The sequence below is a fragment of the Lactuca serriola genome, chromosome 5 (assembly GCF_051521515.1).
Source record: "Lactuca serriola cultivar US96UC23 chromosome 5, Lser_US96UC23_V15, whole genome shotgun sequence".
Lineage (NCBI taxonomy): Eukaryota > Viridiplantae > Streptophyta > Magnoliopsida > Asterales > Asteraceae > Lactuca > Lactuca serriola.
Window position 1 is genome coordinate 297,317,861 of NC_136412.1, and position 23,359 is coordinate 297,341,219.

A 23,359-nucleotide genomic window follows, 5' to 3' on the forward strand; every position below is an offset into this window, starting at 1 on the left:
TCCTACAAATTCCTAGTTCGCTTAAACTAATGCTCTGATACCAACTGTGACATCCCCATTTTTTTACGGCCAGAAAAGACCGATTTCGTTTATTCTTTTTAATAAAAATCAGAGTAACTTCTTAAGAAAAGTATTGTGGAATTTGTTCCCAAAACAAAATATGATATAAATTTTATCAAAGCATTTCTCAAAGAAATGTATTTTCATTACATTACAAACACTCGGGATGTCAATCATCGATACAGACCATAAGCATAAACCAAAAAGAAATAAACATCTTAGGCCACAAAACATAATCTGGCCTCAATTCCATAATCTCTCGTCAAGTCATCCAACTATGTTTTTGCCACTACTTGTAATACAAGAAAACTGAGTAGGTCAGGTTGGGGAGCCTGGTGAGCATATAGGGTTTTCAACCCGCAATAATTAAGTTTATTATTGTCAACAATCATTAAACCCGATTACCCGTTCCCGTTATCCTCACCTTACGTCCCTAAAGCATCTATCATAAAGGGCATATCCTAAGGAATTTCATCGGGATGGACACTACTGCTAAGGGGATTCCTCAGCCATAAGTGTCCGTATGGCAACCATGGGGAGATGGAGTACACCGGTGAACACTTCGTTCATAAACATCTACAGGTTGTGAGTCTGCTACCGTTCCACTGGACTTCCTAGAAAAGTATGTGGTCGTCATCCGTACTCCGCTATATGAGTGGAACAATGTCAAAATTGAGGCCTCTCATCATTTTATTTCACCACACACCAACTATATTATCTACCCATGTTCTACCCAACATATTTGTAGATATAAAATACATACATGGTCTAGATCTGTAAACAAAGCTTACATCTTTTATCCAACATAACTTTCAAAGCATAAAATACATATACGGTCTACATCTGAAGAAAAAGTTCAGATCTGAAGGAAAAGAAGTTCAGATCTTTCATCCAACATAGATCTCAAAGTGCACATGTAACGCCCGTAGATCCGAGCTAATCAATTTAGAGATAACAGGAGTCGAAAACGACTTTTTGACAAAATATTATTTAGAATAAATAATCTTAACCAAGATGTAGAATATTTCTCAAGGATTCCATACATATAAAGAACGCCAAAATCCGAGTTATAACGAAGAACTTATGGTTCGTCGAAGTTTTACGGCAAAACCGACACGACACCGGGAGACATAAATAGTGAATTTACGATAGAGGACTTTTTGGCCTTAGTAATCTAAACAAAAGTCGTAGAATATGTTAACCTGAGAGCGTCCACGCCCAAATCAGACTTCGTATGAGGAAGTTATGAATTTTCTAAGATTTGGCTTAGCAGTGCCCAGCTGGAAACTCAAATTTAGATCGAGCGGTTTTTGGCCTACGCGACCTAAATGAGAATTGAAGATCTCATTAATAGGAACTCAACGGTAAAAAGACGGACGAAAACAGAGTCCGTATGTAGAAGTTATGAATTTTACGCGGACATTTAACAGTATAATCTCCTCGTACTATTAAATTTAAGATCAGTTGAGAATTAGCCGACGGAGTCAAAATGAAAGTTGTAGATATTATTTTTACCTAAGCGTGGATATAAAGAACGTCAAAAACGGAGGTCGTATGTGAAAGTTACGGATTTTAAAAGTCGGGAGTGTGTTGTGCGAAAATGGGTGATGTGGCACAATCTTGGCCATTGCTTTCTCCCCAAGTTTTGCCACTAGATGGTGACATGTGGCACCAAGTTCAGCCATTTTCACCCTATAAATAGAACCTCTCCCACCCTCATTTTCTTCACACATTTCCCATTCTTTCTTCTTTTTACTCTCTCTCTAGAACCTCTCTCTAGCCCCGAAACCCCCTCCCCCCGAAAAGCCTAGGGAACCTCCCTAGCATGAGGCGGAAGCCCCGGAGTGCTCGACGGCTCCGAGAAGAAGAGCTTTTCCGCACGGGAATGCTGCTCCAAGCAAAGCCTGGTTTTCTATAAAACTCGCTGTAAGTGAGCTACGCCTACACTATTTTTAATATAGCTTTTATTTAATTATGGTAACGTTATTAAGAACATATAATAAGTAATTGGGCTATTATTATGGGTTATATAAGTATTATTTAACGCTTATATAATAGTAATAATAACTAGACTATTAATTAGTCTCGGCGAATAATAGACTAAACTCTAGTGGTAATAATACTAGGTTTCGTCGAAAGAAATTTTTTTTTTCAAGAAGTGAAGCGTTGTCTGAGTTCGGAATCACCACCTTTTCAAGTGAGTGCATAGTTACTTTCAGTTTACACATAGATATGAAGTATTTTATATAAATTACGTGTTGTGTGTGCATATTATCTATATACTTGCTATCTATGCTGGATGAACGATTTTATAATTTTTTTTAAATGATATAAACTGTATATGTATTTTATATCTACAAAATGTGTTGGGTAAAACATGGGTAGATGTAATAGTTGTTGTGTGACAAAATAAAATAATGAGAGGCGTCGTTATAGATGTTATTGATGATCCAGTCATCTAGCGGAGTATAGATGACAACCACAGACTATTCTAGACAGTCCAGTGGAACGCTAGCAGACTCGCAACCTGTAGATGTTTATTTGAACTGTGTTTATTTGAACTGTGTGCTCACCAGGTGTACTCCATCCCCCACATGGTTGCCTTAAAGACATTTATTGCTGAGGAATCCCCTTAGCAGTAGTGTCCATCCCCGATGAAAGTCCTTAGACTAGGTCCCTTGTGTTAGATGTTTTAGGGACGTAAAGTGAGGATAACGGGAGCGGCTAATCGGGTTTGTTTGGTTTGATAAAGTTAATAAACTTATTTATTGTGGGTTGAAAACCCTATGTACTCACCAGGTTTCCCAACCTGACTCACTCAGTTTATTTATATCACAGGTGTTGATATGAAGTCACATTACACTGAGAAATTAAGGAGATATAAATCACTAGTGATAATGAATGTAAGTTTTGTTTATGCTTATGTTTCTGTATTGACGATGACATCCCAAATGTTTTAAAATGAATAAAAATACTTTTCTTCAGATATGCTTTGAAAACGTATTTATCATGTTTTAAAGGGAACAAATTCCGCAACATTTTTATTAAAAGAGGTACTTTGATTTTTATAAAGCATAAACAAAACCGGTCTTTTCTGGCCGTGAAAATGGGGATGTCACAACACAGTTTAGATCTGAAGAAAAATCTTAGATATGAGATGAGAAAGTGTAGATCTGAAGGAAAAAGTTTCAAATCTGAAAGAAAGAAGTATAGATCTTTCATCCAGCAAACATCTCAGGTAAACAAATAACATATTTATACACATAGCACATAATTTATATAAAATACTTCATATCTATGTGTAAGATGAAAGTGACTATACACTCACCTGATACGGAGTGATTTGGACAACACCTCGCTTCTAAAAATAACCTTCTTTGACAAAATCGGGAAGTTTGCTTGAAAACCGAGCTTTGTGCGGGCAGAGTTTCAGACCGAAAAACTCTTTGTCTCAGAGACTCCGGGCTCTCCGAGGCTTTCTTCTAGTGCTAGGAGGTTTACTTAGGCTTAGGAGGGGGTTAGGGAGGTAGTGAGAGAGAGTAGAGAGAGAAAGGAGTGGTAAATTGGTGAAGAAATATGGCAGCCCTCGGCCTCCTTTTATAGCCTGCGAGGCCTCGGTACGTTGGGCGTACCTTGGATCTAGAAGATGTGGTTGAAGAAATTGTTGGTGAAATTTTTGATGAAAATGACTCAAAAGTAGGCCTTTAATCCCTTAACATTTGTATTAGGCTATTAGATGTTACGTTATGACAATATGACTGATTGAAAGCCAAGTGTTATATACGTATGTAGGAGAAAACATAGAAAAAGACTGGATATATTGTGATGAGGGCTGAAGAAATTTATGATGTGGATGCAAATACATCCATTGACCAACCTTCTAAAGATCTCAACATAAAGATACCATAGGTATTGTTACTTTTTATAATTGTGAATTGTATGTATGCATATAATTTAATTGATAAGATTTGTGAATTGTGTGTTTAACAATAACATGGTCATCAATATGAAACTGTATCAGGGTTTGTATGTGGGGCATTTGGATATATCCCGAGAACAGGGGAGAGTATAAAACTAGTACTTGACAAGGAAGAAGAGCATGATGAGTATAATACAAAGGATGATCAAAATCAAAACCAAAATCAAAGAGAAAAAAAAGAAGCAAGTGTTTCAAATAGAGGTATATATGTTTGGTTGTGAGTTTTATTGAATTGATTTTTTTTTGTGTGTGTATGTGTTGATCATGTTAATTTAATTTAGCGTTCATGACAAGTGTTTTATTCACCATGTGCAGGCAAGAGCATTCTCTGAGCAACATGGTATAAAAAGAGGTATGTTTTCAACTTTCAAGCATTGAGAAATTGAGATGTGATTTAATCATTAAAAAATTATATAACATTTATGTAATTCGATCGGAATAATTGAATCCTTGATACTTGTGGCATAATATTGTGTTTATATGTATGTTTGATCAGGTTAAGCTTCATGATGTTGACAGTGAATCACATATGAATTACATGTGATTCACATGTAATTCACATATGATTCACATGTAAATCACAAGTGAATCACATATGAATTACATGTGATTGACATATAAATCACAAATGATTCATATGTAAATCACAAGTGAATCACATATGAATGACATGTGATTCACATGTAATTCACATGTGATTCACATGTAATTCACATATGAATCACATGTGATTCACATGTAAATCACATGTAATTCACGTATAATTTTGTGATTCACATATAAATTACAAGTGAATCACTTGTGAATCACATATGATTCACAAGTGAGTCACATATGAATTACATGTGATTCACAAGTGAATCACATATGAATTATAAGTAAATTACACGAATGGTCCCTATGGTTTAAGGTAATTTGCACGTTTGGTCCCTAATTTATTTTTTTAACTCGGAAGGTCCCTTTTGTTTACTTTTATTACATGTTTGGTCCCTATTATTTGTTTTTATTGCGTGCTTGGTCCCTGTCTTACCTAAAAAGACTATTATTTAAATAGAAAAAAATTATGGGGTAAGTAAGTTAAGGTGAGAGGGTGGGGTTGAAGGTGTGTTTGTTTAAATAATTTAAAAAATAAAGGCCAACAAAGTCTTTTTAGATAAAACAGGGACCAAGCGTGTAACAAAAACAAACAGTAGGGACCTTCCAAGTTAGAAAATTAAGTTAGGGACCAAACGCATAAATTACCCTAAAATATAGGGACCATTCGTGTAATTTACTCATGAATTATATGTGATTCACATGTAAATCATATGTAATTCACATATTAATCACATGTAAATCACAAGTGAATCGCATATGATTTACATGTGAATCACAAATGAATCACATATGAATTATGTCTATATGCACATATGTATTTTGTGTGAGTGTTCATCGTTAATTATGTTTTAAAATTTTCTTGTGAATTTCACATTTTAATCTTAAGAGATACAATCACATGTGAATACCACATTATATAATCACACGTGAATCATACATGATATATACATATGAATTTTTGTGAGTGTTCTTGCATTGATCATTTTTTTTAATTTTCTTGTAAATTTTGAAGAATTTGTGGAAAATATTAAAGAGGTGAAAACTGATAAATTGAAGATATATGAAAATCTTGATATGAAGAAATGATAACATTGTAAATTTTTGTAGTTTTTTTTATTATTTATTATTTATTTATTTTTTTATTTTTATTTTGTATCGAATAAAATAGTTGCAGTATTATGTTTATAGATTCATTAATAAAAATGAATTTTTTTTATGATTTACTTATAAATATTATAATATAAGAAATATACATATATGCATTTGAAAAAATATTCATATATGTACCGTTGATTTTTTTTTGTTAAAAAAATTAGAGTTTTTATTAAATATTCTAGTTTTTTTTTTTAAATTTACTGATTTTCAAAAATTTACTTTTTTAAAAAAATGTAGTTTTCTTAAAAAAAATTCGGTTTTTTTTAATTGCAGTTTTTTTTAGAAAAATGCAGTTTTTTTTTTATTTTAAAAATTGCAGTTTTTATAATAAAAATAAATTTTTTCATTTTTTTTTAAATTCATGTTTTCATAAAAAAAATAAAAAAATATTCATATTATTTAAAAAAAAGTCGAATTTAAAAAAAAAAATCCAAAATTTGATTTATTATGTTAATTTTTAGAACTTTTTATTAATATTTCCAAAAACAAAAAAAAAAATTAAACATTAAATAAGATTTGGTAAAATGACGATCATGCCGTTAATGAGTTAATTTTGATCTAACGATCCACTTTTAGTTCTCAGGTTCTCGGAAAATAATGAGTACTCAACGGATCTCACCCATATATATATATATATATATATATATATATATATATATATATATATATATACACACACACACACACACATAGCGAAAAGTTCAATAGAAAATCATTATTGATCAAGGAACCAAGGAACCAATCCAAAACGTCGGAATTTAAAGCGATCAACGGCAAAAGGAAGGGTTGTAAACTTTTATAATTGATGCACATGTACCGGATTATAACAAAACCCAATTCTTTTTTTACATTTAATTTTTTTTAGGCCAAGTTTTTTATCGAAAAAAAAACTGAATATACCGTTGTTCATGATTTCTTCGTCCTCTTTCCATAGAGATTCATGATGATATATAAAAAACGAATTTTTTTTTCGAAAAAAAGCCCACTTAATTTTCTTAGTTTTTTCAATATTTAAGTTTATTTTTATCAAAAAAAAACTAATTATATCAAAAATATTAATTTTTTGTACTCTATTAATAAACATCAACACCGACTATTAAAAAAAAAAAAAAAAAAAACCTCGAACAATATAGATTCACACTGTGAATCTAAAATGTGAATATTTCAATTTTTAACATTCACAATATGAAAAATCTCGAACAGTTCAGATTCACAATTATGAATCTGAATTACTATTATGCACACTGATAATCTGAGAAGGTTCAAAAATAAATAAATAAATAAACCTCAATCAGTGTAGATTCACACTGTGAATCTAAACTGTAAATATTTCAAATTTTAACATTCACAATGTGAAAAAGCTCCGATCAGTTCAGATTTACACTGTGAATCTGACTTATTATTATGCACACTTTAAATCTGAGGAGGTTCACAATGTGAATATGAACAAGTTTACAATATGAATCTGAACTGAAATATCGTTTTTTAAAGATGAATACGAATTTATGTTTAAAAAATACAAAAAATATGTATTTTGATATATTTATTAATTTTTTTCTATAAAAAAATGGACCTGAATTTTTTTCATCAAAGAAATTAAAGTGAGTTTTTTTCGAAAAAAAAGTTCGTTTTTTATATATCATCATGGATCTTTATGGAAAGAGGACGAAAAATCGTGAACAACAATATATTCTGTTTTTTTTTTCGATAAAAAACACGGGGTAAAAAAAATTTAAACGAAAAAAAGTGGTGGGTTTTTTTGTAAAAGGTTGATTTTTTGGTATAATCTGTGCATGTGCGTCCAATGTAAAGTATACAATTATTTTTTTTGGCCGTTGATCGTTATGATTTCTGACACTCACGATTGGTTTTTTGGTTAATTATGATTCTCTATTAAAACTCATTATGTATGTGTATATATATATATATATATATATATATATATATATATATATATATATATGTGTGTGTGTGTGTGTGTGTGTGTGTGTGTGTGTGTGTGACCCATGTATTATATGGGTTGATTTAAAAAAGATTAAATATTAAAGCGTAAACAAAAATTATTTTTTAATGTACAACTTTAAAATAAGAAAAAAAAAAAAAATATATATATATATATATATATATATATATATATATATATATATATATATATATATATATATATAACAAAAAAAAAGTACAAACAAAAGCAAAAGCTAGCTATCACCATGATTTCCACGACATTAATCAAAGCCAAAATCTTTTTAAATAGTCAAAAGTACATAGAATCTACACCAACCTTATGTTCTATCCCATCACGTTTCAGAATTTACTTAGCTTCCAAGTTTTATTTGTGAATTTTAATTAAAAAAACATAAAAATAACCTATATGAGAAAGTCTTCGAATAGAATAGTTATTATTTATTTTTATTTTTTTGTAATCCGTCAAATTTATAATAGATCCACTGTAGAATCATTACTTATTAGAAATTATTTTTTAGATGACCCTCACCCTCACAAAAACCTTAAAATTTAAACAAAATAAAAGATGCAAATTTATCCATTTCAAAACATCAAGTTGATACCCAAACGATTTTGATTGACAAATAACAAAGTGAAAGAATTACAATCCTGATTTTTATTAACCAAGTTTAATTTTCTGATAATATAAATAACAAATACTTATAGAGGAAGAAGAGAAATTCTATTTCATAATCCTAGTAAATTGAAATTTATTATGATAAAATTTCTAAATAATTATCAAAATTAACCATAGATAATAAAAATTATCAAAATCAGAAAAACATAGAACAATGTCATTTGAGCACTAAACAATCTTGAACGTTCAAAAACACGTTACCTAATTGCCGAGCAATATGTTTTGTTAATTGTTCATTTTTACATAATCTCGTTATCTTTCAATAATCAATCATACTAGATTATAATTCACGTTAAAGGTGGGAGAACGTACTAAAAAAATTATCAAAACATTTGTATATATTGCTTAATAATTATAAAAAAAAATTATGGCTATTGTTATTATTGAAAGGTAAAGAAGAAACACTGAAATTGATAAATAACTATAAATGTTGCAGGACCTCTTTGTAGACAACATTTTTTGTTTTATTAGTTGAACGGCCCTCCTCGACACATATGAGTACCTTCAAACCTTTTTTGCTTGTTACACGAGAAACAACTACATATAACTGACCATGGGTGAAGACAAGTCTATGCAAGTATAATCCAACATTTGATAATGATTGTTCTTGACTTTTGTTGATGGTCATAGCGAAACAAACTGCTATTGGGAATTGCCTACGTTGAAAACGGAATTGAATTTTTTTATCGGATGGGGTCAACTTCATGCGAGTTATATAAGTAGTCTCGTTGAAAAATCTACCAGATATGATTCGTGCTTCAATGACGTGTCTTCCAAGCCTAACAATTTGTAATCTAGTACAATTACATAGTCCTCTGGTTTGGTCGATATTACGAAGCAACATGATCGAAACACTTTTTTTTAGTATAAGTTTATGGTTGGGAATTCCGGAGGCCTTAAAAGCGTTCAACACATTTGGAGAGTATACTGATTCCTCAAAAGAATCTTCTGATGGGTTTTAGGTAAAACAAATAAACTAGAAAACAATTTCTAAGTTCACATGCAACCTACTTTGGATCTATGTTTTAACTATTGAACATACAATTTTGAATTGCAAAACAAGAACCCTAGAGGAGAGAGGCTATTTTCGAAATTTACAAACTAGGGTTTAGGAATTGCATACCTTTCAATTGTTATAGTAAACAATTGATAATTCCCTTGATCTTGATCTTGATCTTCTTGGAAGCTTAGCACCACAAGTGTAATGCCTCAAATGGAATCACACCCAAACTAGCAAGAAGGAAACTAGAAGGAGAGAGAGAGAGAGAGAGAGAGAGAGAGAGAGAGAGAAAGAGAGAGAGAGAGAGGGAGTATGCCATTTCGGCCCTAGGGTTTCTTCTAAAAGAAAGAGTGGCCAAAATGTGAACCAGGAGGCTCCTTATATAGCTGAGGGATCTAGGGTTTAGGGAAAACCCTAATGCTCCTTTGCTTAGGGCCTAAGCAAACCCAAGGGCCTTATCCAAGCCCCCTTGGACGAAATCCTTAGGGTTTCCCCTATAGATTTCGTCCACCTCCTTCCAAGGAGGTTCTGGAGCCTTCCACTCAACTATCTGATAATTGCAAACTAGTCCCTGCACTTCATAATTAATACTTTTAACCCCAAAATTAATTCTGATTAATTTCTGGCTAACTAATTAAATCTTATGATTTCTAATCAATATATTATTTTCATAACATATTAATAAATCATTTATATTAATTTATTAATCTCATAATAAATTAATATCTCTCCTTTCATAATTTCTTTGTCCGGTTGCTAGGTTTGAGGGCAACCCAAAAGGACTGTGCTGCTATCAATTCAAGTACATACCGATTATAGTTATGGGCTTAGACACCTAATCCAACAGTCTCCCACTTGGATAAGTCTGTAACTATAATTGCTAGTATGACTTCTAAATTTGACCAGCAAATTGTAGCTTCCAAAAGCTGCTGCCGAACTCTGACCCAGTCAGTTACGTGTCCTTAGATAAGTGATCATATAATCCTTCGTTTTGCAAGATATCCCCAGACATAAGACATGGAATACAATCAATCTTTTTGTCCAGAATCTATGTTTCCCGATTTCTAATTTGTGATGATATAGGACTTCTAATCGAACACATCAATTTAGTCCTGGCTGGGCCTAGCACAAAAGTCAACACCAAATCATCGAGGGGCCCACAGATATCGCTTTTCCCGTTAGGGCAAAAGGAATGAATAAACATTGACTCATATGCTTGTATCTTTTACTCATCAAACCATACATGACAATACGTTTTATAACACCAAGTTACTGATACGTTTTCGTATCACCAATGTATAGCCGACTTGCAAATTACAACTCATATATCTCTGTTTCAAGATCATAGATATTATCGTCTCAGTATTACTCATGATGAATTCCATGAAGTAATACTTTGAGCGTGGGTTTATCCAATACTCAAATCTCACTCTCTGAGTACTCATGAACATTGCAGCAATTCTATTGCTATGCCTATCCTTAGACAATCTGCAATCCATTCATGACAGTCTTGATTCACTACTTACTTCCAAAAGTACGAGCGACTGTGGAGTTTGCATAATCTTATTATTCAGGAAGTCAAAAAACATGCAAAGTGAAACGTAATAATAATATTAATCCTATATGGCCCCAAAGCTTTTGAGCGTAAATAAAAACACTTTTATTTAAACACCATATTGATTACTCATTATTCATTGCTTACAGTTTCAGAAAATCAACTTATTACTCAAATTATAACCACAATTGTCGCATGCTCCAAGCATGCACACTTTGGTTTCCTATAGTCCATACTTTGTGAAATAGATCAATTGAAAAAAATTTCATCTCACAATCCCCAATCCTTATTATTAGTATAAGAATACCAAATTCTTACCACTTCTAGAATATGTTAGATTCTAACATTTTATGCAATAATTCTTTCGTAATGTCATAGCACAAAAGTCACCAAGACTCGACTAATGAAATTACAAGGTATTCTATCGGAAATTGTTACAAGACAATTCCATAGACGTGAAGCCTCACATTCAAAGTACATTCCTTTGAACATTCTTCTCGCATAAAAGTTTCTAATCTAGACATATTTCTTAATATCCAACTCCCATTAATGGAAACATTTCCATATTTGCCATATGACAACTCATTCTTAATAGAATCTTATCTATTCATAATAATGTCAATATAGCCCATTCAGTACTATACGTCCAACTACTCACAAGCGACAAATCCTCAGTGAACCTCAGATTTTCCTTTGATAGTTGTTTAATTATTTTAGTCAAAACCGATTCTAGTTCCTTTTTCCCTCTTAATGCCCTAGGCATTTGGAAAATTTTAGAATGGTCAAATATTACAGCATATGCAATCGGTCCTATACCCGAAGCATATTGGACATGATGCATAATGTCTCACATAAAGACGTGATACTTTATCATCCTTCTGCTATAATATTTTATGTGTCCTGTTCCCACAATTCGATCTATGAAGAGGGATGTCGTGATCATAATCGAATTTAAGAATGCACTATATATCCTTGACTAAATTTATTAACATTTCTCGATCTAAGCTTTAGAATTTTGAAATTAGTATAATATTCTCTCCCTTAATTATAGCAAAAAACAACTTTTCAACCATTGCAACTTTGCAAAGTGAATCTTTGTTTTCTATAATATAATATTACTAACTTGCAATACTTTAGCATAATAATCATGCTCCCACTAACATGATGATTATTTTCTTACCAGCATAACACTTATGCTCCCACTAGCTTTGACATGTATTCAGAAAACAATTAAACTTCCAGAGAACAATGCTTATTGAATTCCTTAAGTTCATATTTCTAATACCTAATGCTTTGATAAGCCTTTATCAAAGCTTCTTAAACTCATACACCTTTGCCTTAGAAAGCTCATATGTGTGTTTAGACAAATTCAGAACTTATGTCACTAAGTCCCAAATGCTCAGACTAATTGCCAAATCTCACAATTCGAACTATGGAAAGGGATGTCGTAACCATAATCGAATTTGAGAATACAATTTCCACAATCGCTATCTTCTTAAAATCTCTCTTAGTGAAAGCATTTCCTCACAGTCATTTTTATGAAGGAGGTAATCTTATGACACTTAGATTATGTGGTGTATAAGTTCCTATCCATGTGAATTTGTCAAAACCAAAGTTTGTGACAAATCCAAACTCATATGGACTGAACTTTCTTAATCTTGATTTCTTGCCTTATGGTAACACGAGTGCCCACGATGTCTTCCAAGCAGTTTAGCAACTCATCCTTATCAATGTACTTTCCATTGATCAAGGTGCTTTGTCTTTATGCATTCACATGAGAGCTCATAGAACTCACATGCATAATTAACTCAATTGGAATGGCACAGAAAAGGAGTATGTCATCCACGATAGGTTGTAAACCTCAAGTCGTGTGCTAGTGATGATTGATAAGGTTTATTCTTGATTTGTTCTTGAAATCCTTTTCAAGATCATTAAAACTCCCACTGACCTCTTTACATATATGATTCTCTTGTCAGGATACTTTCCTAGACAAAACAAATATTCAAGAGTTAGCGTAGTTCTTATCAAGACAAAACACTTCACAAAATTTCTCCTAGTTGGTCTTTGTCTTATCCAAGACATCACAACTTACTAATTTCAAATGTGCAAGAATAAGAAAACTTTTCAAAATTCCACATTTGATGAGTGTTATAAACCTTCTCGAGACTTGTCACTCAATTCACAATCTTGGAGTATAACTCTAAGACTTGATGTTGGAACAAAGTATGATTGACTTCTTGATTTTAACCATTTCCACAATTCTCGATTCCTCTTCTTAGACATGAAAATGCACTAAGACTCACTTAGAGGATCAATTGAGGTATGGTTCCTGATCACTAAGACTTATCATAAAACAAAATAAAAGGTACCCTCCCTTCTTCTTAGAATAGAGAAACTTTTATCTTTCTGCCTTCTTGATTCTTCTTATTCGTTCTGCTATTGATTGAAACTCTTTCGATCAACTCAGAATTATACTTAATCTTATAAGTATAATCATATTTACTAAACTTTAGTAAATCATGATGAATATCTTTATCACTCTTGTGGTGGACTTGATCAACGCACAACCTAGTGTACTTGATCTCCTAGTCCTTCTCTTGACACTTTGCCAAAGAATTAGTCTAATTTCCAAATATGAAGTTTCTCATTCATCATGCAACCTAGTTGTATGATTTCAAGTTTTTGTCCAATTGAAACTTGGGCGATGAGAATCTTTCCTCATTTAGCAAATTCTCGACGTTTCCACAAATAACATAATTAAGAATCAAATCCGTTCATTGTAGTAATACAAAAACATCAATTTTTCACAACGATTTCATTGCAAGGATATATATATATATATATATATATATATATATATATATAATTATTCAAACAAAAATTCCTTTTATTCATAAAAGCAGCGGAAAACTTGTCCTTACAATGCAAAATCAACTGAAAAACTATGTATTTATTCCTAACAAATCTATCATAACTTTCTAAGCTCAAAATCTGATCTTCGAATCCATGCGATGGTGATCCATTTCTTCGTGATCAGACTCATCTTGCTTTTCCACCAAGCTTCCTCTCTTTTCTCTGATCCTGCAAAACATTCAAATGTAATCTTATCACATTATGTATTAAGAATCAATGAATAGGAACTTAATGGAGTTAGATAGTGGATTTCATACCTGAGGAGGAGTCATAACACTAGACTCTCCCATCTCTTAGATCTCTCAGGTAGATAGGGCAGCTTTGTCTCTAATGCCCCTTCTCTTGGCAATAAAAGCAGATGGACTCTTTTGGAATGACACAAGGAACTATCTCAGAGTTTACCTTTTCTGGATCTCCAATGTCATCATTTTCAATGTCCATTGAAGTTTGGGAGTTAGATTCACTAGACAAATTTGCTTGATCAGCATGCCAAATCATTGCTGATTCAGCAACTATAAGCAAATAGGTGAGATCAATGAGGGTCACGTCGTGATCCATCATATAGTATTCTCTAACGAACTCACTATATGATTCAGGAAGTGACTGAAGAACCCAGTCAACATCCGACTCACTTGAAATCCCGACACCAAACATGCTTAACCTATCAATGTGTGACTTCATCTCTAAGACGTGTGCACACACATGTTTCCCATCTTCGTGTTTACTTGCCAAAAGGGCTTGAGTGATATTGAACTTTTCAATCCTTCGGTCTTGTGGGTTTGGGAGAACAATGGGAGGAGGTGGAGGAATTGAAATCAAGCTAGTCCACATGGCAGGGATTGATCTTTCACCTTCATAGTGGAACAGACTTTGAGCAGGATTACCTTATCTTTAGATTCGGGAAGACCATGGTTAGATTCAGACATCTACCAAAACGGGAGAAAATTCAAGTTAGTTGATAAGAATCCTTGATGTAACACCCAAAATAAACATCGAGGCTAGGATCCAACACAACATTCCACAAATTGGAAGAGGGATGCCGTAATCTAATTTGCAGAATATTTGAAGGTAGGTAAATGACGATTTACCAATTTCCACCATGAAAAACGAAAAAGAAGGTTAAGTTTTAAATGTATTGGAAACTCCTAGATCCTTTGAGATACATTGAAACTATTCAATGACATGTTTTAATCTCGGATTATGCTCTTCTATTTGTGACTGGGATGCCGAGGATCACAAACAAGATGTGAATAACCATACAAATGTGCTTGGTAACCTCATTGTCTTTATCATTAACTATTGATGTGCTGGTAAACCACACACGCTCCATCAAAATGACAATTATGAGATACCCATTACTACTCTTTATTAGTGCCTTTTAGTGTGTCAGTTAACCACACACGCTCCACTAACGACCAATAAAGTATAATGTGCAATTTCATGGATTAGCATACTTTTCACATTTTTCCTAAAGTAACTAGAGTTGGGATTTTTGTAAAATAATGTTCTAGTACTTTCTTTAATAACATTATACTTTTAATGAGATGTAGTTGTCCTATCAAATCCGTTCTGCTAACGACCCTCCACTAATCAAGGAAGCGGTGGGTGAGAGTGGACACCCATTCAACTACTATTTTATAGGCAGTTTCCTTATACCCCCCTTATAGACTAGCTTCGTGAATGAGGCATACTAGCGATTTGACTGACCATAGTCTTATACATATATAATATTTAACTTTTAATTATAATATATATATAAGGTGTGTTTTAAAACATTTTAAAATCCAAGGGTTTATATAAATTTTCGAAATTTAAACTATTAAATTTTAAATTTAAATAAACCAATTAATTAGATTTAATATTTATCTATTAATTAACTTTTAATTAATTTATTAAATCTTGCAAGGATTATATAATTAAATTAAACAATTAATTTAATCCTAATCCATATCCCTTCTAGATTAAAAAATATGGGGATAGGATAATTTCCTTATTTTTCTCAACCAAATAACTAGATTTAATATTTATCTATTAATTAACTATTAACTAATTTATTAAATCTAGTAGGGATTATCTAATTAAATTAAACAATTAACTTAATCCTAATCCATATTCCTTATAGATTTCGAACATATGGAGATAGGATAATTTCCTTATTTTTCTCATTTATCCAATAAGGCAACTATTATCCAAAACAAAGAAACCCTAATCTTTATAGCATATTTTGAAATTTCAAGGGGAGGAGGCTAGGGTTTTGGAAACCCTAACCCTAATTTTGACTAGGGTTTATGGAGGCTAGGGTTTTCGAAAACCCTTTGAACCAAAACCCTAAAATCGAAAATTTTGGCCTTTAGGGTTTAATAGCTATAAACCCTAATTTGCAATTCAACTATTATAGCAATTCAATTTAAAACAACAATGGCTCTGATACCACTGATGGGTTTTAGGTAAAGCAAATAAACTAGAAAACAATTCCTAAGTTCACATGCAACCTACTTTGGATCTATGTTTTAACTATTGAACATACAACTTTGAATTGCAAAACAAGAATCCTAGAGGAGAGAGGCTATTTTCAAAATTTACAAACTAGGGTTTAGGAATTACATACCTTTCAATTGTTATAGTAAACAATTGATAATTCCCTTGATCTTGATCTTGATCTTCTTGGAAGCTTAGCACCACAAGTGTAATGCCTCAAATGGAATCACACCCAAACTAGCAAGAAGGAAACTAGAAGGGGGGAGAGAGAGAGAGAGAGAGAGAGGGAGTATACTATTTCGGCCCTAGGGTTTCTTCCAAAAGAAGGAGTGGCCAAAATGTGAACCAGGAGGCTCCTTATATAGCTGAGGGATCTAGGGTTTAGGGAAAACCCTAATGTTCCTTTGCTTAGGGCCTAAGCAAACTCAAGGGCCTTATCCAAGCCCCTTGGACGAAATCCTTAGGGTTTCCCCTATAGATTTCGTCCACCTCCTTCCAAGGAGGTTCTGGAGCCTTCCACTCAACTATCTGATAATTGCAAACTAGTCCCTGCACTTCATAATTAATACTTTTAGCCCCAAAATTAATTCTGATTAATTTCTGGCTAACTAATTAAATCTTATGATTTCTAATCAATATATTATTTTCATAACATATTAATAAATCATTTATATTAATTTATTAATCTCATAATAAATTAATATTTCTCCTTTCATAATTTCCTTGTCCGGTTGCTAGGTTTGAGGGCAACCCAAAAGGACTGTGCTGCTATCAATTCAAGTACATATCAATTATAGTTATGGGCTTAGACACCTAATCCAACATCTTCTGCCTCAGTCTCACATAAGGAATCTAAACTCATATATGTTTTCCCTTCATCTTTCATCAATTCTAACATGTAGTCGTTGATAGCATCAACTTCTTCATTAGTAGGGACAAAAATAGTTTTATCTTGAAAATACGATGGATCATCAAGATGGTTCTGAAAAGATGAATAAATGCAGGATACAATTGAATGAATATGGTCACCCGTAGAGGGAACAATCACATCTTCTGGAAATTCAACTTCAACTTCGCCATCATTAGGACCACTGATAGTACCTTTACCAATTTTAAGAATCCAATCAGCAAATGATTTTGTCTCTTTGAAATCATTGTTTGGACAACTGAACTGAAGCCTCATGTTTACAGTCAAACGTAAAACTGTACATTCACATCATAATCTTGATGAATGCAATGATGCATGCACAATATCTGAACGATTTCCTCTTTATATTACTGGAAGAATTTGTCGGAAGTCACCTCCAAATACAATGGTCTTTCCTCCAAATGGTTTATCATTGTTCTTAGGAAGGATAATATCTCTAAGTGTCCTATCAACTGCTTCGAAAAAAATGACAATGCATCATTGGGGATTCATCCCAAATTATAAGGCTCACTTTGTTCAACAGGGCAGCTACATCGTTACCTGGCGTAATAAAACAAACCAAATTCTCATTCAAGTTAATTGGTATATGAAATCTTGAATGCGTTGTCCTACCACCAGAAAGCAAGATGTTGCAATTCTGATTGAAGCAACATTAATAACTACTTCACCTTTAGATCTAATAGCAGCAGACAATGTCTTCCAAACAAATGTTTTTCCTGTTCCTCCGTAACCATAGAGGAAAAAGACACCAACTTTTTTGTTGTTAACTAAATTCATAATTATATCATAAACATTTTTTTGTTCTACATTTAATTTTGAATGCAATTGTTGATGTTCAGATTCAAGACCGGACGGATCATAATTAAGCTCATCTTGAATTAACATATTGCAAGAATCTTGAATATATTTGTAATCAGGTAATGACATATTGGGTATTTGCTTAAGACTCTCTCCACAACTTAATAAAGATTTCTATGTACGACAACATTAGGTGGTAAATTGCTACCGGTTTAGCTTCAAGCCTGAAAACATTAAAAAGTAATGAAATAATTTATTTATAATATCAATTAAAGTGGGAACGTTTTTTTGTGTGAATGTACCTTTCATGCCTATTTCTTGTTCACGAACGTGAACGACATCATCAGAAAGACAATTATATGTCTCTTTAAAAACATGATGAGTTCGGGATAGACTATCTGAGGTAATCAACATAACGAATAGAGACCTGCAAAAAGAAGTGCTGGCCCAATGATGTGTTTCTTGTAGAGAAGATATGTACGCTCTATCATCGTCTAATAGAACAAGAGCGTAGGACCTTTTACTTTGTTGAGCAAAATGCGCAAGTAATAAACATCACCAGACTTGGGAGACACATGATTAATTTTGCCAAGTGTCTTTGTCTTTGTTTTTCTTCTTGTCCATACTTTATCTGGTTTATTCCAAACATATTGAGTTGGGAATTCAACATAGGATAACTCCCTTGCCTTTTCGTCGTAGCTATTACATTCCATCCAGACCCAAAATTAAGAAGCAGCAATAGTTGGTTTAGAAACAACATCAGTAACACATTGGGATGGTTTAACACAACAGGTTGTTTGTCTTGTAGGTGAAACGACAACCTTTCAACAGGTGGTGTTCTATAATGAATGTCATACCTAAAAAGTCTTGGACATGCCTCACAAGCAGAAATATAACGACAATTGTAATACTCAACAATTTCATCACGATCGTTATTTTCTTTATGTTGTTTTTTGTTATTTTTGCCGTCGTAAAAAGACGCCGTGATCCTGTCTGGACCTTTGTTAATATACTTAAAAAGGTACTTTATTGATCCAAGCTGATTACACCACTCAAGATTCATATGGGTTTGGTATTGCTTCAAAAGTGTCTTGTTATATGGAACAACATATCTGAAAAAAGAAACAAAATGTCATAAAGAAAATTAAGATCATTTGACATATCTTTCCTATAAAAGATAACATTTATAAAGAAATAAATGTTTACATAGATAAAAATTTAATTTTTATACCTATTGTCCAAAGAAACTCCGTTTTTCACGACATTGTTTCCGTTGTCGCGTCTTTGGTAAACTGGATAACCATCATCATCGATATATGTGTCATTTGTAAAGTCTTTTGGAAATCCTTTAGAACATTTGCCATTTTTCATACATGGCATAAATGGAAAATCATTGCCGCAAGGTCCATGTATGATGTTGTCAGAAACAATTTGATACAGATCTGGTTCAAGTTCCTTGTCTGGCAATTCATCACATATAACGCGATATATGTCTTCGGGATTTGGAAGTTTAGACTTTTTTTTCTTAAAAATAGGCATATGTAACAATGTAGAAGACCCCTTTTTTTAAACTCGATTGTATATAACTGTATGATGCAAATATGTACCCTGGTTAACGCATGATATTATAAAATCAAAATAAAATAAAATGAATAATGAGATTTTAGATTTATACCTCCATCGACTTCACCCAAAAAAAATTCTTCCTTGAGTCTAATGATTAGTGAATCAAGTTTTATTATGAATATTCTTGTCAAAATATAGGGCCTGTCTTCGGGTTTAAGATTTTCAAATTCAACGAATCTAATTACCTCTAGCCATTTAGGATTACATGTAATGGTTAAAAAAGATCAGGATAACCAAACCACTTAACCAAAGTCATTGTGTCTAAGTAATTCTGTTGTATGTAACAGCCGCCACCCGTAAAAGAAGACGAAATAATAATATAGTTTCCCATCGCAGAAGCATCTTCAATTCCTTCTTGAGCAGCCTCGGCCAAGTCTCCATAAGTAGCGACTTTTCACAACGATGCTAAAACCCAGAACAATCATAGCTATCTTTGGTTGTTCCTCACTTGAAACAGAAGGCTTTGACCACCAAAGGCAAGGAACCGAAGGCGAAATTGGGGGAATTAAACCCTAATCGAAGTGGTTCCTGTGATGGAAGTGGCGACAAGTTTCGACCGATTGAAGCACCTTAAAAGAGCTTAGCACCACATTGGCATTACATCGAACATGCGGTGGGCATAATGAAAAGCATAAAACTACACCACATGTTCAAGTCTAAAGTAAACAAAATTGATGTTGTAAACATAAAAAAGTGGAATTACTAACCTTGTCTAGATAAATGAATAGGTTGATGATGCTTTTGTATTTTCAAATTCAACCAAATAATCGACCCACTGATATGAAGAATGAAATTAAGACGATTTCTTATACTACATGAAATTGAAATCCACATATTGTTGGGTGTTAGGGATTCCATATTATACCACTATTTATTATCAACCGATAACAATCTTATCAACCGATAACAATCTGGATTTCTTTTCTTTCTTCGTCTTCAAGCACCTACATATAACAAAGGTTTGTTAAGTTCCCATCTTTAGTGGCTGATTTTTCGATTTGAATATGGGAAGTAGTTATGATAGACAGAAATAAATAGTAAATTGTTTTGTTAGGATGACATCACCAGAAATATTAAGAACGATCTAAGGGTTGAAATCAATCAAAGAAATCCAATGAATGAGCAATAAGCAATCCATGTGACTGCTGATTGTGCTCATCAGCGGTCCTATGGACTGCTGATTGTGCTCATTAGCAGTCATACAAAAAAATCGTCAAATCTTTTTTTTGAGCCTATATATGGCTTTGACGCACCATTTGGAGAAGATTGATGTTTTTTGTGTTGAAAAATGATGAGCTAATTATAAGTTCGCAAGTTCTCACAAATCTTTTGGTTCTCAAAAGAACCTGGCTCTCTCTCTCTCTCTCTATATATATATATATATATATATATATATATATATACTAGTTTATAACCCGTGGGAACCACAGTTATACAATTAATTAAACTTTTAAAATAAAAGCTAAAAATTATTAATCAATTATTTTAAATAAATTATTAATTAAGAGATTTTTTTAGTTATATAAATTTTAATCATTGATTTAAATAAATATGTGAAATTATATCATTTTATAATTTGTATTAAGTTTATTTTAATTTTTATTCTAATGTTATAAATTTAATGTAATTAGAGTGGTAAATTTAAAATTTGAAATTTGAAATGGATAATTAATAGGTTTACAAATGACATGTATTAATTAAGAGATATAATATGGTGATATATGGCAAAAGGAGAATAAAATATGCATTAATTAGAAGGCCTAATAAGATGACACATGTCAAAAAAAGAATAAAACCATTCTTTTATTAGATAGGGAGATATATATTATCATTGATTTAAAAAAAATACTCAAAAAATTCATTATTGTTCTTATTTTTCATGTGCCGACTGTAAACATCTTGTTTTCCGTCATTTCTTATTTCAGGGTCGTGGGCCAGAAGTCAATTGTGTAAAAACTTTGGGCCTTAAGGAGGTAGATATTAGACCTTGTGGAAAGAGGTAATGATGGTTGAGAGATCTAACCCTTGAATTGTGTTTTGGACCGAAGGGTAAGAAGGGAAAAGTCATAAGCCGGGTTCTTGCATAAAATATGATTTTTTGTTCAAGAAGTTTTTAGCCCTATATATTTAGATAATATTGTAGATCTCTTCAACAACTTTCCGTGGATACAAAGAACGTTGAAAATGGAGTTGGATTGAAGAAGTTATAACCGTTTGAAGTTATGACGATTTTTGGGTTAGCCGCGTACGTTGGGCTTACTAAGGCACTCCTAGTACGCTGGGCTTATGCGATCAGTGCCCAAACTCTATTTTCATGGTTTGAGCCCTATTTAAGCTCTTTAACTTCCCCAAACACACTCCATTCTCAACCTCCACCTCTCAACACCCTCTCTTGAAACCCTAACTCTAGTTTGAGCATTGTGAGGAAACATAAGGTGTTTTTAAGTGCTTTGGAGTGTTCTTGGTGTGCCTTGGAGAAGAAGGAACTCATTGAAGAAGCGTTGGTTGCATTGAAGTTTGTAGATCTAGACCTTGTTCACCTTGATCTTTCTTCTAGAGGTATAAAGTTTGGATATTGATTATGAAATTATTAGATCTAGCTAGTTTTAGGTGTTGTGAGCTTTTGGTCACTTTAAGTGCATAAAGTTTAGATCTTGAAAGTTTGTTACCTTGTTATCGATAAAGTTAGAAACTTTATCCATCTAAACATCATATTGATTCAGATATGAAGGTTGGAGACTTGGACTTAATGGACTAAGTTGAAAAGGATACACTTTTGGTCCCTTTGAGACTTAAAGACTAGATCTTGTTTGTTAGGACCATTCTAATAGATAAAGTTGGAAACTTGATCCATTATAGAGCTATTAGGAACCATAAAAATATGATCTTGGACCTTCTATCCCTTCCATGCAAGAGTTGTGATGTCTTAATGGATTAATAAGTTAGGGTTTTAGCTTTTGGACCTTTCCTAGCCATGGAAAGTCATAAAGGTGGAAACTTTATGACTGAAGACAATGTTTTGAGGCTAGATATGAGTTTGGGTGAAAAATCCTTAAGGGATTAAGTGCTTAATGGAAAAGATGGAACCAACTCGAGTAAAATCAATCATTTTCTTATTTCCTTCTCAATCTGCCTAAATTTGAGCGGAAATAGAGTTTGCCTCTTTTCTTCTTCCCTCCCCCTCACAATCCTCTCCTCCCCTTAAAAAAAACTCAAGAACATTTTTCTCCCTTTTGGTCCTCTCATTTCCTTCGATTTCTCTCTTAAAAAAAAACTCAAGGACACAGTAAAAATAAAAAAAAGTGAGAGGTATGGGAAAATCGTGGTTATCGAGTGTAGGAGGTAAATGGAAGATTGGTTACCGATTGTGGTGGGAGGTGAGGGGAAGGGTGATCACCAATCTTATTATAATTTATTTCTGTACTAGGTGTAAAACCCGTGTACTACACGGGTTGATTAAAAAAATATTAAAATGTAAATAATAAGTAATTTTTAAAATAAAATTTTGAAATAAAGAATGAAGAAACATATTAATTGCAATTTAGTAGTATTTATTACATTTGATACTTTATATATATAACTATAAATATTATATGACTTTTTAATTTTGAAAATTAGAAAAAACCATA

At 32.5% G+C, this 23,359-nt stretch overlaps 2 protein-coding genes across 2 annotated transcripts; both read right to left on the minus strand.

Annotated features, from left to right (window-relative positions):
- Nucleotides 1–17,183: 17,183 nt before the first annotated feature.
- Nucleotides 17,184–17,561, minus strand: LOC145050662 (uncharacterized). Its single transcript, XM_078998876.1, has one exon. It carries the CDS (start codon nucleotides 17,559–17,561, stop codon nucleotides 17,184–17,186), a length of 378 nt encoding a protein of 125 aa, XP_078855002.1.
- Nucleotides 17,562–18,308: 747 nt separating this feature from the next.
- LOC145050663 (uncharacterized) lies at nucleotides 18,309–19,643 on the minus strand. The gene is made up of 5 exons (XM_078998877.1): nucleotides 19,336–19,643; nucleotides 18,926–19,216; nucleotides 18,622–18,803; nucleotides 18,407–18,502; nucleotides 18,309–18,328 (listed from the first exon to the last, which is right to left on the minus strand). The coding sequence occupies exons 1-5, from the start codon at nucleotides 19,641–19,643 to the stop codon at nucleotides 18,309–18,311; spliced, it is 897 nt and encodes a 298-aa protein (XP_078855003.1).
- Nucleotides 19,644–23,359: the final 3,716 nt, after the last annotated feature.